Source organism: Lithobates pipiens, unplaced genomic scaffold (assembly GCF_037356315.1).
Source record: "Lithobates pipiens isolate NorthernLeopardFrog02 unplaced genomic scaffold, aLitPip1_a1.2 Scaffold_18, whole genome shotgun sequence".
In the NCBI taxonomy this organism is placed as follows: domain Eukaryota; kingdom Metazoa; phylum Chordata; class Amphibia; order Anura; family Ranidae; genus Lithobates; species Lithobates pipiens.
This window is the reverse complement of record NW_027507758.1, coordinates 636,630,123-636,649,255: the sequence shown is the minus strand read 5'-3', so window position 1 is coordinate 636,649,255 and position 19,133 is coordinate 636,630,123. Positions and strand designations below refer to the sequence as shown.

The following is a 19,133-nucleotide window of genomic DNA, read 5'->3' as shown; positions in this document are numbered from 1 at the left end:
CGGTACATTTTTCTCTCACAAACCCTACTGGACCTCAACCCCACTAGCAACATTGGTCTGAAACTATGGTCAGACCACGCTCCAATGCACATTACTCTTGGTAGACTACCCCAACGCACATGTAGATACACCTAGAGATTAAACGACAATCTACTCACCGACACTGTGTGCACTAGTGCGGTGTCTAAAGCCATCACAGACTTTGTCCAATCCCACGCTAGAGACAAGACCTCTGCCATGAATAAATGGTAAACCCTGAAGTGTGTGCTATGGGGGATCTTTATTCAACATGGCTCTAGATTGAAATGAGCTTGCACGGAAGACATAACTCACCTCTTCACTCTAATTACCTCTCTCGAAGCAATGCACAAGCACACACTAGACCCCAAGACATTAGTTGAAATGTTAAATGCAAGTCGAGATCTTTTACACCTCATCACAGAACGATCACTGACCGCACGAAATAAAGGGCACCATATCCACTATTCCCAGGGCGAATAAATGTGGGAAACATCTAGCCCAGGTCATACACCCCAGACAACACAGACAAAATATATCTCACATTTTCTCCCCAACCAATCAAAAACTGCATAAGAACTCGGAGATTGTCTCCGAATTCAAGGAATACTACTCCTCTCTTTGCAACCTTCCTCCACCCCAGGCACAGAGTTCTCTATCCATTCCTGTCACCTCAGACTTACAACTATACATACAGGACATAGCCCTGCCCAGGATTACCCCATCTGAAGTAGACAGCCTCAAACAACCTATCACCTCCTCAGACTTCCTGACCTTGATTAAAGGACTTAAGATTGGCAAAAGCCAAGGCCCGGACAGGTATACCCCCTGGTTCTATAAAACATTCACTGACCAGCTGGCACCAATTATGGTGCAAGCATTTGAGGAGGTGGATGAGAATCACCCACTCTCACCACAACTTCTCAGGCCCAGATAGTGGTATTGCCCAAACCTGGAAAAGACTATCCACAATGCAGCACTTACAGGCCCATATCTCTATTGAACGTTGATCTTAAACTCTTTTCAAAAATCATAGCAACCTGCCTAGCCCCCCTACTCCCATCCCTTGTTCACAGTGACCAGGTTGGTTTCATTTCGGGCTGGGAAGCTAGGGATAACACCAAAAAAACTTTGCATCTCATATCTTACGCTCAACGCCAGAATATCCCCATATGCCTCCTGGTGTGCAATGCAGAGAAAGCATTCGATAGAGTAAGTTGGCCCTTTCTATGAGCATCCCTACAACAGATAGGCCTAGGCCCAAAACTATTTAACAAGATAATGTCCCTATATACCAACCCCCTCCGCGAAAGTAGCAGCCAATGGGGAGTCCTCAGAGGCCTTTTAGATCAGGAACAGCGCAAGACAGGGGTGCCAGTTGTCCCCATTACTGTTTACTCTTACTGTCGAACATCTAGCTCAATCCATTTGTAGTAATGACACCCACCCCCTCAGCACACCGCAAGCTATCCCTATATGCAGACGACCTGCTTCTTTATGTCATGCAACCGCACATTAGTATCCCCGATTTACTGCAAGAGATTGACCGCTTCGGAGCACACAGCAATTTCAAATTAAATATTACCAAACCGGAAGCTCTGAATATTTCCCTCACCCGGACAACCATATCCCTAATGCAGCGAAAATTTCCATTTCACTGGCAATACTTAGGGACAGAGATCCCCAGGACTCTCACAACATATATGCCTTGAATTACAGTTCCTTGATGACTAAATTTTGGCGCTATCTATAATCTTGCCATCACCAAAAACTCTTGTGGTTTGGCTGAATGAATGTCCTTGAGATGGATATTCTCCCTAAATTATTATATCTATTTCAAACCCTTCCCATCCTTCTTCCCAATGCCTTTTTTCGTATGCTTCGCTCCCTAGTGGTCAAGTTCATCTGGCAACACCACCTCTCGAGACTTACAGTAAACATAAAATACTGTGTGCCCCCAAAATTAGAGCAGGCATTGGTCTCCCATGGTCATTGAGCAAGACATGGCACAAGTAGATCTTCAGGCTTTCTTATGGGGATATAATGCTAAATTATATCCCCTCTGATACTGGCAGAGCTCTTCACATGGTACAGCAAACAAACCACCTACACACTGTCCACAGACCCTAGCCCGTTATCCCCCCTATTTGATAATTCAGCACTCCTGGCCTACAACACTCGGGGACAATGTGGTTCCTATATGAGAGTGCAGTGGCCCACCGCAAGAAAGTTTGTCCACCCCACCACAGGCCAATTCTGACCGCAACCAGACCTACAAACCCCCAACTCAATTAACTTGCTCTCCATGTTGTCCTTGTCACAACATAGCAAGAAACTTCACCGTTCAGGACAGGTCCACAGACCACTCACGACATTTGAGGACATGTGTAGTCTCTCTCAGACCCCCAAACACCCTCTCTCTTTGATATATAAAGACATACAGTCCTATACCTACAACACACTCCCTAACTTCATGAAAAGGTGGTCCAGTGATCTGGGCGCGGAGATACCCCCGGAACAATGGTATACTATACTTCATTCACACTTACACACAAATCATCTATCGCTGGGTTCTCACAAGAGAAAAAGTACAAACTGCTATCTCGGTGGTACAGGGATCCAGTCCCGGTGAATAAAATGTAACACTCCAGATGTTTGCTGGCGCTGTAACAGAGGAAAAGGCTCTTACCTCCACTTGTGGTGGCAGTGTGACCAAGTTTGCCCTTTCTGGGCAAGATTTTTTACATATATAATAATTTTATACAATGTCTTTCTCATGCCCTCTTCTACGGTGGCTCACACACACAATAGTCAGTAAGGTTGAATAAAGACACCAGTCCATCCAGTTCAACCTGAGTGTCTACAATTGTCCCTATCCCTGTACATTGCACACTCACATCAGTCCCTACCCTCAAGGTGGTTATTTTATTGATTCTACCAGGCCCCATTAAATCACACAAAAAAAACCTCCTCAGATTCTTTTTATCTGCAGCCCACCATGCCATATCGCAACACTGGAAAACAGAAACCATCCCCCCCCCCCATTAACAGATGGATAGCCATCCTCAACGACACTATGCTCATGTAAGAGCTACAGGCAAAGATGGGGGACACATGGGATAAACACAAACAGCTATGGTACCTATGGCTTCACCACTCATCCTCAGACCTCCTCCTCAATAGTGATGGACGAACGTTTCGCCCGGCGGTCGTTTCGCGGCGAATTTCCGACTTTCGCCGTCCGCGGGTTCGAACGCCTTTTTCCGTCGTTCGCCCCGGCGGACTTACGTGTTTAATGTATACAAGAACTTTAACCTTTCGTGACACGTTTATCATGTGTTACAGGACAACCAATTGAGACATGACAGCTCATGGACACTTGGACATTCCCCCTAACCTATAAATACACCCGATCCGGTGGCCATTTTACATTCTTTCTTCTGTCACTGTAGGGAAAGGATCCTGTGTGGAGTAGGGACAGAGAAAACGCTAGCTATTTGGTACACAAAAGTTCTTTTCAGGACTGGTATAGGTGTTAGGTCAGCAGCCTGAGTTTCTTTTGTCAGTTTAGATAAAGGGACAGAGCGCTGTATGCTGCTATTTTAGGGACAGCTCAGCCAGATTAGTCTTTCTTCATCATCATCATCATCATCATCATTAGCTGTTACTATCAGGTCCACAAAAGAGCTATTCCAGCTAATCGTTCCAGCCTACTCTTTTTTGCCAATTTGTATAGGGACAGGCAGGAAGCAGTGTGTCAGGCAGTGAGGATAATTTTAAAGACTTGCTGTTACTATTAGTTCCACAAAGGTTCTTTTCAGGACTGGTATCAGTGGTACGGTAATAGGCTTGTACACGTATAATATTCTTTCTTCCAAATATAGAAAGAATATTATACTTGACTGCTGCCCTTCTGCTGCAGTCTGCTAATCATTCACAACTCACTTGTTCCACAAAGCTCTTTATCAGGACTGGTAACTTGGTCTGTCTAGGGTGCTACGGTACATAGGCTTGGGTGCGGTACAGTCTGCTGTTCTGTAAGGACCGCTATCGGTCCACAATACATAGGGTTGCCGTGCACTACTGCTGACCGCTGCCCTATACTGCAGCAGTCCTTCAGCGGTATAGGGACTGACGCACAGTCTGCTAAACACTAATACACAACCTGCTTGGTCCACAAAAGTTCTTATAAGGACTGGTAACTTGGTATAGGGTGCTACGGTACATAGGCCTGAGTGCGTTACAGTCTGCTGTTCTGTAAGGACCGCTATCGGTCCACAATACATAGGGTTGACGTGCACTACTGCTGACCGCTGCCCTATACTGCAGCAGTCCTTCAGCGGTATAGGGACTGACGCACAGTCTGCTAAACACTAACACACAACCTGCTTGGTCCACAAAAGTTTTTATAAGGACTGGTAACTTGGTATAGGGTGCTACGGTACATAGGCCTGAGTGCAGTACAGTCTGCTGTTCTGTAAGGACTGCTATCGGTCCACAATACATAGGGTTGCCGTGCACTACTGCTGACCGCTGCCCTATACTGCAGCAGTCCTTCAGCGGTATAGGGACTGACGCACAGTCTGCTAAACACTAATACACAACCTGCTTGGTCCACAAAAGTTCTTATAAGGACTGGTAACTTGGTATAGGGTGCTACGGTACATAGGCCTGAGTGCGTTACAGTCTGCTGTTCTGTAAGGACCGCTATCGGTCCACAATACATAGGGTTGACGTGCACTACTGTTGACCGCTGCCCTATACTGCAGCAGTCCTTCAGCGGTATAGGGACTGACGCACAGTCTGCTAAACACTAATACACAACCTGCTTGGTCCACAAAAGTTCTTATAAGGACTGGTAACTTGGTATAGGGTGCTACGGTACATAGGCCTGAGTGCGTTACAGTCTGCTGTTCTGTAAGGACCGCTATCGGTCCACAATACATAGGGTTGACGTGCACTACTGCTGACCGCTGCCCTATACTGCAGCAGTCCTTCAGCGGTATAGGGACTGACGCACAGTCTGCTAAACACTAACACACAACCTGCTTGGTCCACAAAAGTTTTTATAAGGACTGGTAACTTGGTATAGGGTGCTACGGTACATAGGCCTGAGTGCAGTACAGTCTGCTGTTCTGTAAGGACTGCTATCGGTCCACAATACATAGGGTTGACGTGCACTACTGCTGACCGCTGCCCTATACTGCAGCAGTCCTTCAGCGGTATAGGGACTGACGCACAGTCTGCTAAACACTAACACACAACCTGCTTGGTCCACAAAAGTTTTTATAAGGACTGGTAACTTGATATAGGGTGCTACGGTACATAGGCCTGAGTGCAGTACAGTCTGCTGTTCTGTAAGGACCGCTATCGGTCCACAATACATAGGGTTGCCGTGCACTACTGCTGACCGCTGCCCTATACTGCAGCAGTCCTTCATTGGTATAGGGACTGACGTACAGTCTGCTAATCACTAACACACAACCTGCTTGGTCCACAAAAGTTCTTATAAGGACTGGTAACTTGGTATAGGGTGCTACGGTACATAGGCCTGAGTGCGTTACAGTCTGCTGTTCTGTAAGGACCGCTATCGGTCCACAATACATAGGGTTGCCGTGCACTACTGCTGACCGCTGCCCTATACTGCAGCAGTCCTTCAGCGGTATAGGGACTGACGCACAGTCTGCTAAACACTAACACACAACCTGCTTGGTCCACAAAAGTTTTTATAAGGACTGGTAACTTGGTATAGGGTGCTACGGTACATAGGCCTGAGTGCAGTACAGTCTGCTGTTCTGTAAGGACCGCTATCGGTCCACAATACATAGGGTTGACGTGCACTACTGCTGACCGCTGCCCTATACTGCAGCAGTCCTTCAGCGGTATAGGGACTAAGAGTTTTGTCACAGGGTGATTTAAAAAATGACAGGCAGAGGAAGAGGCAGGCCCTTCCGCAGGGGTGGTAGGGGTAGGGCAGGAGCAACAGCCTTGAGCCAAAGTGGGAAGTTGCAGAAGGTGCGTTCAATTACTTTAAAGGACGCACCAGACTTGGTTGAGTGGCTCACTCAGCCTTATTCTTCTGCACCCTCCTCATCCTCTCGATCTGCACCCTCTTCTTCACTCTCTGCTATGTGCACCCCCAAAGACACTACCACCAACAACACCACCACCACCACATACCTTCCGCTTGAGTGCAAATGGGGGCCTTCATGCTCCAGTGTTTTAATAGGGACCCCCGTATAAAAAGCATGAGGGTCAAGGACCAGTACTGGGTGGCAACGTACTTAGATCCCCGGTACAAACACAAAATGGCGGAAATGTTACCGCCGTCGCAGAGGGCTGTCAGAATGCAGCACTTCCAGGCCTTGCTTCGAGAAATGCTGCATTCTGCTTTTGCGTGCGCTGGCAGAGGAGCAATTCCCACTCCCAGAGAAGGATTTGCGGGTACCAATCCAACAGCGCCTGCAAGAAGAGGCCGGTTTGAAGATGTGTTGGTGACTTCGGATATGAGGTCATTCTTTCAGCCGACCCATCGACAGGTGTCATCCGGATCCAGCATCAGGGAACGCCTAGACCGTCAGGTGTCCGACTACATTGGGTTAACGGCCGATGTGGACGCTCTGAGGAGTGATGAACCCCTAGACTACTGGGTGGGCAGGCTTGACCTCTGGCCAGAGCTTGCCCAATTTGCAATCGAACTGTTGGCTTGCCCCTCATCCAGTGTCCTGTCCGAAAGGACGTTCAGCGCAGCAGGGGGGATTGTGACCGATAAGCGTACTCGCCTAGCTCACGACAGTGTTAACTACCTCACATTTCTAAAAATGAATGAGGCATGGATCTCGGAGGAATTCAACACATGTGATCAGTAGACCATGTATATGTCTATAAACAATTTTTGGAATCAAGCACACAGACCTTCTTAATTCATTTGGCTCACTTCCCTGACCCAAAAAAGCACACCGTACTATATGCCCCTACCCTCCTCTTTGAAGAGGTTGAGCGGTGTCATATTTCTACTGGGGCTGCTTATTATGAGGGGTTCCCACCATCCCTGTGCTGTGCTGACTTCCTCCTGGGGGTTCTTATTATGAGGGGCTCCCACCATCCCTGTGCTGTGCTGACTTCCTCCTGGGGGTTCTTATTATGAGGGGATCACACCATCCCTGTGCTGTGCTGACTTCCTCCTGGGGCTGCTTACGGTGCTGCTGTCAGCGCTGTATGTCACGGAGCTGCTGTCAGCGCTGTATGTCACGGAGCTGCTGTCAGCGCTGTATGTCACGGAGCTGCTGTCAGCGCTGTATGTCACGGAGCTGCTGTCAGCGCTGTATGTCACGGAGCTGCTGTCAGCGCTGTATGTCACGGAGCTGCTGTCAGCGCTGTATGTCACGGAGCTGCTGTCAGCGCTGTATGTCACGGAGCTGCTGTCAGCGCTGTATGTCACGGAGCTGCTGTCAGCGCTGTATGTCACGGAGCTGCTGTCAGCGCTGTATGTCACGGAGCTGCTGTCAGCGCTGTATGTCACGGAGCTGCTGTCAGCGCTGTATGTCACGGAGCTGCTGTCAGCGCTGTATGTCACGGAGCTGCTGTCAGTGCTGTATGTCACGGAGCTGCTGTCAGCGCTGTATGTCACGGAGCTGCTGTCAGCGCTGTATGTCACGGAGCTGCTGTCAGCGCTGTATGTCACGGTGCTGCTGTCAGCGCTGTATGTCACGGAGCTGCTGTCAGCGCTGTATGTCACGGAGCTGCTGTCAGCGCTGTATGTCACGGAGCTGCTGTCAGCGCTGTATGTCACGGAGCTGCTGTCAGCGCTGTATGTCACGGTGCTGATGTCAGTGCTCTGTATTACGGTGCTGCTGTCAGTGCTCTGTATCTCCTGCACCCTCTTGTTTGCCTACCCTGGTCCCTGACCTTCCCTCTCCTCCATTGCCTTCATTAGCTCCATAGTCCTGAATTGTCAGAACAATTTCCCAAATAAAAAAAAAATGCTTGTAGTTATCGATCCCAAATTCACCTCATACATGTATTATGCTATTGTCCAGGTGGTGGGACTACGTGCTACCCCCTAATAATTACCCCGTGGCCGCAAATTCGACCTAAAGGTTTGCGAAATTCGCCTCCCATTGAAGTCAATGGAGCCCGCGGCGAACGGTCGTTTTCGCGAACGTTTGTGTCCGTTCACGTTTCGCGTTCGCGAAACGTCCCGTCGGAAGTTCGTCCATCACTACTCCTCAACAGAATTTCTGCCTGAGGAATAGGTACAATAATGCACAGAGATATGGGGTACGACTTTGCTTATCCCCATGTTGGGGACCAACGAAACACTAGAATCACCAATGAAGGTGGTCATGATACCCTTCCAAGGCTTAATGTATGGGAAATCAGGATGTTTCTAGACATACACTGCTGGGTTTCCCCTCCCCGTTCTCCCCCGCTCCCCTTTCTCCCCCCTCCCCGTTCTCCCCCCTCCCCCGTTCTCCCCCCTTCCCCCGTTTTCACCCTTTTTTTGCTCCTACTTCTATACCCCCTCTCATCTGACAGTCAGCTAATATGTTATATAATATATGCCGTGCCCTAAGTAAAATAGGCACTGTGTTGTATGGTATTGTGATACTAAGAATTGTTTTAAGCATTCATGTACATGTTCTACAATGTTTTGTATGTTGGGCAGTATGTATGAACCAAACCGCTTCACCCCCTCCCACTTTTTTCTTCATTCTGTATTGTATTCCCCCTTTTGTTCCTGTTATTTTTTCCTTTTTAAAATCAATAAAAACTATATTCAACCTTCATTTTTCTTCCTAATATTATGCAAAATCGCATAGGTACTACGGTATGGCTGTGCTACTTAACTAGCAGTGAACCTGTTTGTTTGTTGTTACTGTTTTCTCCCTTATTCTAAAAATTTCAATAAAGACTATTTGAAATAAAAAAAATAAAAAAATGTATTGATAGAAAGTATTTCAACATGCCACATACAGTAACTAAAATAAGCAGAAAGCATCTATCAACTTTGGACAACACCTCAGTTGCTAAGAACAGCTAGTGGATGCAAGCCAAATGACAACTTTGTCATGGGGGACCCCATAACACTAAGCCCTTGTACACACGGTCGGAGATTCAGACGGAATGTGTCCTATCGGACCGTTTTGTCGGATAATCCGACTGTGTGTGGTATGCATCGGACTGTTTCCGTCGGAAAATCCGTCGGACCCAATTTTCCAACTTGTTGGAATATTTTCCGACAAACTGGTCCGATCGGATATACTCCGATCATGTGTAGAGAATTCCGATCGGACAAAGTGCCACGCATGCTCAGATCAAATTCCTACATCAAAGCTCTTGGCTACTAGCCTGAACATAGTCCCGTCGTAACTAAATAACGTCATCACGTTCTGAACGATCGGATTTTCCGACAACTTCGTCCGACCGTGTGTATGCAACAGTTTCGGGCAAAATCCGTCAGACAAAATCCAACGGATTTGGTTGTTGGAATCTCCGATCGTGTGTATAAGGGCTTACATGTTGGCATGTTGCATGTGGCATGTTGAAATATCTCAACCTTGTTTCAGCGAACAGTCCGCTCGTGTGTAGGCTTGTTCATCAAACAAAGTTGCGCGCATGCTCAGAAAGGATTTTCACGCCGAAAGTTATAATGCAGTGTATAGGACGTCGTATTTTTCGTCCCGTCGTACGTGCCGTTCACGTCATCGCGCACGGTTTCAGCAAACTGTTCGTTCGTCGTGTGTGGCCATGTCCGTCCATGCTAATTTTGAACGGACTGTTTGCCGAAACTGTTTGACGGACAAAGTTGGGCGAACAGTCCGCGCGTGTGTACGCGGCCTTATTACTATGATGGCAGGTATTGTACCTTGTAGCTCGGGATGCTTCATCAGTATTAAGTATCCAAAATGTACCGTTCCTGCAGTACTTTCTGTTCCTCCTAAGAACATATCAAAGACTGACGCTTGCAGGTTGCTTACAGTAAATGGTGTTTTTACACCGGCATTATTTTCCTCCTGTAAAGGAAAATAGAGAGCGGGGAATGGAGAGAAAGTGATGGAGAGTTTTACCACTAGAATGTTTACATATTGTGCCGCCATTTATAAATTCGTACAATGCTAGGTCAGATCATGTACTTATGGAGCCCGCTAATATGTTGTCTGTGTCATGTGTTCATGGAAGTAGATGAAACCACAACTTGAATGGCATTAGTTTGTTTATTCAACAATTTTTCTGTACTATTTTTTATCCTTTATTGCAGTGGCAGCCACTCCACAAGGGGAGAAGGGGCGCCACCCCCCTAATCCATGTGCCCGCCCCCTAATCTACATGCAGGGCGCTGGACGCATGGATTTCAATCGTTTTTTGTTTTTTTGAAGCATGTGATGAAGCCTGAGGCTCTAATTGGCTTCACAAAAGTGTGGGATCTGGGCGCAGTGCTCTGATGAATACTGCACAAATACCCCATGAATGAAGGGCACCATGGTGGTGATGCCACCCAATGATGCTTACTGCCATTCAAACCAGAAAAAAAGGAAAGAAAAATCGCGCTACAGTAATGCAATATTCCTATGTACAATTACCAGAAAGATTAAAATGAAAAGAACATTCAATTCACAAGAAGGCTCAAGTTCTATTATATACCAAAAATATAATGAAAAATCTAATAAAACAGAAGAACCGCTCTCTTCCCAAAAACCCAACATGAATGGTCATAAACCTTCCCCTTGGGTCTAATATCTCAACCAAGGAGCTGTGTCAAATAATCATAGCATACAGAATGAAACAAAATTAGTAAAACTCAGACCCATTCAACTTTGTGATAAAGTGCAAATTTCAATAACCTGCTGTGATAGACATGTTCTACCGTAAATTTAAATTATAGATAATTTACATATAAAGTGAAATGAAAAAACCTGTGAAAAAAAAAAAAAACACTAAAGCCGCGTACACACGGGCGGACTGTCTGCCCAACTTAGTCCGCCGAAACACATTTCAGCGGACAGTCCGCTCGTGTGTGGGCTTCAGCGGACTTTTTCAGCGGACAGTCTGGCGGACTAAGTATTTCGGAATGTTGGAAATACTGTCCGTCGGACTCGCATTTCAGCGGACAGTCCGCCCGTGTGTGTGCCAGTCCGCCGTACTTTTGAAATGAGCGGACTTTTCCCGCCCGGAGAAAAGTCCGCTCATTTCGAGCGGGTATCCAGGTAGGCGGGGCCCGCGACGGAGACGTCGCGGGCCCCGCCGCCTGGTATGGACTTAAAGGGGAACCCCAACGCCGAAAAAAATCGGCGTGGGGGCCCCCCCCAAGTCCACAACAGACCCTTGTCCGAGCACGCTACCCGGCCGGCCAGGAGAGCGCCCCCCCTCCTGAGCCGTACCAGGCCGCGTGCCCTCAACATGGGGGGGGTACAATGTACCCCTACCCATTCACCTGTGGAAAAAAGTACAAAAAAAACACAACACAGGGTTAAAATATTTTATTGCACAGCTCCGGGGGTCTTCCGTCTTCGGGGGTCTTCTCGCCGGACTCCTCCGCTATCTTCTTGTAGCTCTTTTGCTAGCGGAGGAGTCCGGCTTTCTTCCGCGCCGCCGGCCTCTTCTCCCGACTTCGGGGGTCTTGTCCCCCTCTTCGGTTCTTCTGCCGGGCCACTGCGCCTTCTTATAGCTCTTTTACAGGCGGTGGCCCGGTCTTCTGTCGCCGCCGTCGCCTTCCGTTCTTCTTCTTCTTCTTCTTCTTCTTCTTCTTCTCCAGGAGATGTTGCCTCGACGATCTCTCCGGCCGGAATGCCAGAGCCGCGCTGCGCGGCCACTTATATAGTGACAATGGGGTGGTGTCACATGGCTTTATGTCACATGGGTTGGTCACATGGGTTGATGTCACATGGGGACTATGACATCGTAAGGGGGCGGGGTCACCATGTGACACCAACCCATGTGACATAAAGCCATGTGACACCGCCCCATTGTCCCTATATAAGTGGCCGCGCAGTGGGTCCCTGGCATTCCGGCCGGAGAGATCGTCGAGGCAACATCTCCTGGAGAAGAAGAAGAAGAAGAACTGAAGGCGAGGGCGGCGACAGAAGACCGGGCCACCGCCTGTAAAAGAGCTATAAGAAGGCGCGGTGGCCCGGCAGAAGAACCGAAGAGGGGGACAAGACCCCCGAAGTCGGGAGAAGAGGCCGGCGGCGCGGAAGAAAGCCAGACTCCTCCGCTAGCAAAAGAGCTACAAGAAGATAGCGGAGGAGTCCGGCGAGAAGACCACCGAAGACGGAAGACCCCCGGAGCTGTGCAATAAAATATTTTAACCCTGTGTTGTGTTTTTTTTGTACTTTTTTCCACAGGTGAATGGGTAGGGGTACATTGTACCCCATACTCATTCACATAGGGTGGGGGGCCGGTATCCGGGGGCCCCCTTATTAAAGGGGGCTCCCAGATTCCGATAAGCCCCCCGCCCGCAGACCCCGACAACCAATGGCCAGGGTTGTCGGGAAGAGGCCCTTGTCCTCATCAACATGGGGACAGGGTGCTTTGGGGTGGGGGGGCCGCGCGGCCCCCCCTTCCCCAAGGCACCCCCCCATGTTGAGGGCACGCGGCCTGGTACGGCTCAGGAGGGGGGGGCGCTCACTCGCCCCCCTTTCCTGGCCGGCCGGGTAGCGTGCTCGGACAAGGGTCTGTTGTGGACTTGGGGGGGACCCCCACGCCGATTTTTTTCGGCGTTGGGGTTGCCCTTTAAGTCCATTCCAGGCGGCGGGGTCAGTGACGTCTCCTTCGCGGGCCCCGCCTACCTGGACTCGAAATGAGCGGACTTTCCTCCGCGTGTGTGGGCGAGTCCGTTCATTTCAAAAGTAGGGCGGATAGTATGGCGGACTTAGTCCGCCGTATTAGTCCACTCAAAAAGTGCCGTGTGTGGGCAAGTCCCGTTCATTCGAAAGTATGACGGACTGTCCGTCGGATTGTCTGACGGACTTAGTTGGCCAGGGAGTCCGCCCGTGTGTACGCGGCTTTATGAAAAAAACACAAATAATCGAATAATTCATATACAATAGTCCTCAAAAGAGTCCATCTGTGAAAAAATCCAAAGTTGCAAAACACTGCGTGACGATTGGGTGATCAAAGAAAATATTTCTTTACTTCATATCCCTGTTTGTGAAGCGTGCAAAATTTCACCACCACCAAAAACCAAGATGGCTCCTTACCAGATACTGTGAATTGAATTGCATATAAAAAGCAAGGGAGACTGTGCACACTCCTCAATCCTTCAATAACAGCGGATCTTTCAAACTGCGGTTCAAAATTATAGATCCCAATTCATGTTTAGCCAATGGTCCACCATAAGAAAGGAAAAAAAAATGCTCTAATAGTGTAAAATCACTTATTTAATAAAGATTTTTTTTTTTAAATCACACTTACAAACATGCGGCAAGGTATGGCTATTCAAGTAGGTAGCGCCGGCTGTACGCACACCTCCACACGCCTATCCTTCTCCAAATTGTACAGATAAAAGTTTTCAAGGCAATATCAGCGTGTCACACCGCCCTACGCGTTTCGTGATATTTCACGTCGTCTCGGGGCACCCGTGCTTTTTATATGCAATTCAATTCACAGTATCTGGTAAGGAGCCATCTTGGTTTTTAGGTGGTGGTGAAATTTTGCACGCTTCACAAACAGGGATATGAAGTAAAGAACTATTTTCTTTGATCACCTAATCGTCACGCGGTGTTTTGCAGGTGGACTCTTTTGAGGATTATTGTATATGAATTATTAGTTTATTTGTGTTTTTTCATAAGTGTTTTTTTTTTTCACAGGTTTTTTCATTCAAACCAGAAGACTGAAGCAAAAAAGTAATACTGTGGGGGAATACCTCAGACTAAAGGCAGAGCTGTTTTGTATATGTTACCTGACTGGTTATTATGAAATGAACTGCCAATATCACTATATGCAGTGGGGAAAATGATTTGATCCCTTGCAGATTTTGTAAGTTTGCCACTTACAAAGAAATGAAGTGTCTATATTTTTTATCATGATACATCATAAAACACATGATTACAAATGTTAGCCCTTGTACACACGGTCGGAGATTCCGACGGAATGTGTCCTATCGGACCGTTTTGTCGGATAATCCAACTGTGTGTGGTCTTCATCGGACTGTTTCCGTCGGAGTATCCGACGGACCAAGTTTTCCAACTTGTCGGTAAAATTTTCCGACAACATGATCCGATCGGACCTTGTCCGATCATGTGTAGAGAATTCCGATCGGACAAAGTGCCACGCATGCTCAGATCAAATTCCTAGACCAAAGCTATTGGCTACTAGCCTGAACGTAGTCCCGTCATAACGAAATAACGTCATCACGTTCTGAACGATCGGATTTTTCGACAACTTTCTCCGACCGTGTGTATGCAACAGTTTCGGACAAAATCCGACGGAGTTGGTTGTCGGAATGTCCGACCGTGTGTACAAGGGCTTAAATTTGCAGTTCAGTGAGTAAAATAAGTATTTGGTCCTCTAGCAAAACTAGGCTTAGTACTTGGTTGAGAAACCCTTGTTGGCAAGCACAGGTTTCTTGTAGTTGATGACCACATCTCAGGAGGGATTTTGGTCCACTCTTCTTTACAGATCTTCTTGGCTGTCACTTGGCAACTCAAAGTTTCATCTCCCTCTGTAAATTTTCTATAGGATTAAGGTCTGGAGACTGGCTTTCGTTGTTTTGGTCATTGTCATGCTGGAAGACCCATCCATGACCCATCTTCGGTGTTCTGGCTGAGGGAAGAAGGTTCTCAGCCAAGATTTTACAATACATGGCCCCCGTCCATTGGCCCCTCAATGTGGCAAAGTCTGCCCGTAACCTTTAGCTGACAAATAGCGCCAAAGCATCATGTTTCCACCTCCATGCTTGACTGTAGGGATGATGTTCTTAGGGTCATGGCCATCATTTTTCTTCCTCCAAACACAGTGAGTCAAGTTAATGCCAAAGAACTCAATTTTGGTTTCATCTGATGACAGCACTTTCTCCCAATCCTTCTCTGAATCATTTAGATGTTCAATGGCAAACTTCAGTCCTGTGTCTTCGTGAGGAGTGGGACCTTGCGGGCGCTGCAGGATTTCAATCCATGGTGGCGTATTGTGTTATCAATGCTTGGTTTGGTGACCTGGGGGTCCTATTATTATTATTGTTATTATACACGATTTATATAGCGCCAACAGTTTACGCAGTGCTTTACAATGTATAGGGGGGACAACACAATTACAGTACAGTTCAATACAAAAGGTACGGGAGGGCCCTGCCCGTAGAGCTTACATTCTAAAGGGAGGGGATGGTACAAAAGTTAATAGCTGCAGAAAATGATTTGACGGGGGGTGGCTTGGGGACAGTTAGGTGGGTGTGGGATAGGCTTCCCTGAATAAATGAATTTTCAGGGGAATAAATGAATTTTTAGCTGCTACTAACAAAGCAAAGAATATTGTCAGGCATTAAAAAGGGAATTAATTCCAGAGATAAAAAGATAATTCTCCCGCTCTACAACACTCCGGTCCGGCCGCACCAGGAGTATGCTGTCCAGTTCTGGTCACCAGTCCTCAGGAAGGATGTACTGGAAATGGACTGAGTACAAAGAAGGGCAACAAAGCTAATAAAGTGTCTGGAGGATATTAGTTATGAGGAAAGGTTGTGAGCTCTGAACTTATTCTCTCTGGAGAAGAGACACTTGAGAGGGGATATGATTTCATTATATAAATACTGTACTGGTGACCCCACAATAGGGATAAAACTTTTTCGCAGAAGGGAGTTTAACAAGACACGTGGCCACTCATTAAAATTAGAAGAAAAGAGGTTTAACCTTAAACTACGTAGAGGGTTATTTACTGTATGAGCGGCAAGGATGTGGAATTCCCTTCCACAGGCGGTGGTCTCAGCTAGGGGCATCAATAGTTTCAAGGAACTATTAGATAAGCACCTGAACGACCACAACATACAGGGATATACAATGTAATACCGACATATAATCACACACATAGGTTGGACTTGATGAACTTGTGTCTTTTTTCAACCTCACCTACTATAACTATGTAACTATGACTGTGGTCCCAACTGCCCTAAGATCATTCACAAGCTCCTCCTGTGTAGTTCTGGGCTGATCCCTCACTTTTCTCATGATCATCCTCACTCCATGAGGCTAAATCTAGGATGGCGCTCCAGACCAAGGACGATTTATGGTTATTTTCTATTTCTTCCGTTTCCCAATTATCGCTCCAACAGTTGTCTCCTTCTCACCAAGTATCTTGCTGATGGTCTTGTAGCCCATTTCAGCCTTGTGCAGGTCTACAATTTTGTCCCTGATGTCCTTTGACAGCTCTTTGAATGGAAGAGAGAGATTCTGTGGATAGGTGTCTTTTATACACATAACGAGTTGTCGTTAGGAGCACCTTCTTACATTGAGAGGACTCATCTGTGTACCACATGTGCACCTACTGTAGCCAGTCTGTGGGAGACAGAATTATTGTTGGTTGGTAGGGGATCAAATACTTATTTAACTCAATGAACTGCAACTCAGTTTATTACATTTGTATCGTGTTTTTTTCTGGATTTTTGGTTGATATTCCATCTCTATCATATAAAATACACCTATGATAAAAATTATAGACCCTTCATTTCTTTGTAAGTGGGCAAATTTACGCAATCTGCAGGGGAGAAAACCATTATTTTCCCCACGGTATAAAGCAGCACTGAGCCCTTGTACACACGGTCGGAGAATCTGTCGGAATGTGTCCTATCGGACCGTGTTGTAGGATAATCCGCATACAGTAACTAAAATAAGCAGAAAGCATCTATCAACTTTGGACAACACCTCAGTTGCTAAGAACAGCTAGTGGATGCAAGCCAAATGACAACTTTGTCATGGGGGACCCCATAACACTAAGCCCTTGTACACACGGTCGGAGATTCAGACGGAATGTGTCCTATCGGACCGTTTTGCCGGATAATCTGACTGTGTGTGGTCTGCATCGGACTGTTTCCGTCGGAATATCCGACCAAATTTTCAAACTTGCTGGAAATATTTTCCGACAAACTGGTCCGATAGGACATACTCCGATCATGTGTAGAGAATTCCGATCGGACAAAGTGCCACGCATGCTCAGATCAAATTCGTACATCAAAGCTATTGGCTACTAGCCTGAACGTAGTCCCATCGTAAGGAAATTACGTCATCACGTTCTGAAAGATCGGATTTTTCGACAACTTTGTCCGACCGTGTGTATGCAACAGTTTCGGACAAAATCCGACGGACAAAATCCGACGGACAAAATCCGACGGATTTGGTTGTTTCAAAATGTCCGACCGTGTGTACAAGGGCTAAGAATGAGCCAAACAGCTAAATGCTGCCTTTGTTTGGCATTCCATCTTCATTTGTGATGGGCTGCCCCTCTTCACTGAGCTAGGTCACACCAAAATCTGGGCTGGTGAATTTATCCGTCAAGACGTTGTCTGACCTGTCTCATCCTGATGAGAAAACAATCAATATAATCTCGAGGACAGGCCGGATCCAGAGTATCCTGGTGAAGTCTGATGCTCTTCATCATTTCATCTTGAAGGGGCTCAAGAAGGGTAAAAATGTTTCTGTGTGGTCCTGGTAAAAAACTCATAATTGTTGGAAAAAAATCATACAGCTGTTGAGAGAGTTAGAAACACAAGTCAGTTAACTAGCAGAACACAAATTATACAAATCATACAATCATACAAAATTAAGATATAGCTAATGACAAAAGTTTTGTTTTTTGTTTTGGATGAAATGTGGAATGGTTCTAAAGCTAGCCTTGGATGAATGGAAATGCAGTGGATCCAGTGGGACCTGACCGAATTTCCATCCATCTATGGCCGACCCCGCTCGACAGAAGTCCATCTAACAATCAACTTCTGTAGAACGGGAATGTTGAAAAAGGTTTTTCAATCAGTGGCTGCAGACAATCGATGTATTCTGACATTGGAGGAGTTCTGCTGTCGGAATATAATGGCATGGAGTTCATCCATCCACCTGGGGGAATCCATTTGTTTTTTTCCAGTCCACTGGCTGGACAAACATAAAAAGATAATTCTATCGGCAGCCTAACTCCTTTCTCTTTCTGAGTCCTTTTCGGGAGATTTCTTTTCACTTTCTCTCCCAGAGCAAGGAAATGAGAAAAAAAATCTCCCCAACTTAACGGCTGTCACTTGAACAAATGTCACCATTGCAAGATTTCCCACTTCTCTTGCCTCATTGACCTTGACATTTTGAATTTCTTGTCACTTTCTGTCTCAGTGACAGTGGTCACAAGAAAATTAAAAAAAGGTGAAAGACAAGTAAGATAAGCTGAAATCAGCTATGCTGCTGTAGGGGGAAACAGTTAGTAACTGAGAAGAACTGTGTATTGAACAGTATGCAGTGAGAGAGATAACTTTGTTGAGCTTGTGGGCCCGTCCAGGTCAGGTGTCAATCCTTAGTTGGTAGCTTTTTGTCCTCTGGCTGAGGTGTGATTATGAACATCTACGTTGCTGCAAAGGTGGGACTTTATCCTTGGGAGGCTCTAAGATGATACCCCAGTCATGAAGAGGAAGCATGCCTTTCTGGAGATCGCTGAAGGCATGTGTAGTACCATTCTTGGTAATGAGGAGAGTCTCAGGGTAGCGCCACTTATACAAAATTTTATGATTGTGGAAGCCTTTGGTGATAAGGTCCAGATTCCTTCTGAGTTGTATTTGGAAAGGTCCGGGAAGAACTGCACTCCATCATATGGTCGGGGCAGCAGTGTTTTGATCCTGGCTTCTGACATCAATTTTTCTTTGATGTGGAAAAAAATGCACCCGCATGAACACGTTTTTCTGTACAGACGCTGCTAGGTAGGGAGGTTTTGCTATTCTGTGGATCCTATCAATAATGATATCTCTGGGAGATGCATCAGGTAGGTTGGTGTGTATGAGGTTTTTGGCATACTTAAGTAGGTCAGTCGGCTAGATAGATTTGGGGACCCCCGCAACTTGACGTTATTACCTCTTGAGCGGTCTTCTAAATCGGCCAGCTTGGCCCGGACCTATTCTTGTTCTTCTTTTACCTCCTCATAGGTATCAATTAGATCATTTA

The 19,133-nt window shown here is 46.7% G+C and overlaps 1 protein-coding gene across 2 annotated transcripts in view; it reads right to left on the bottom strand.

Annotated features, from left to right (window-relative positions):
• The window catches only part of LOC143989684 (cytochrome P450 2F2-like), a 113,955-nt gene that overhangs the window by 30,397 nt on the left and 64,425 nt on the right, over nt 1–19,133 (bottom strand). Inside the window, exons 5-6 of one of the 2 annotated variants that reach the window (XM_077489952.1) lie at nt 17,509–17,685; nt 9,887–10,034 (exon numbers count right to left, since the gene is read on the bottom strand). In XM_077489952.1, the coding sequence (XP_077346078.1) occupies nt 9,887–10,034; nt 17,509–17,685 (325 nt within the window). The remainder of the gene's footprint in view (nt 1–9,886; nt 10,035–17,508; nt 17,686–19,133) is intronic. The other variant, XM_077489953.1, reaches the window with a different exon arrangement.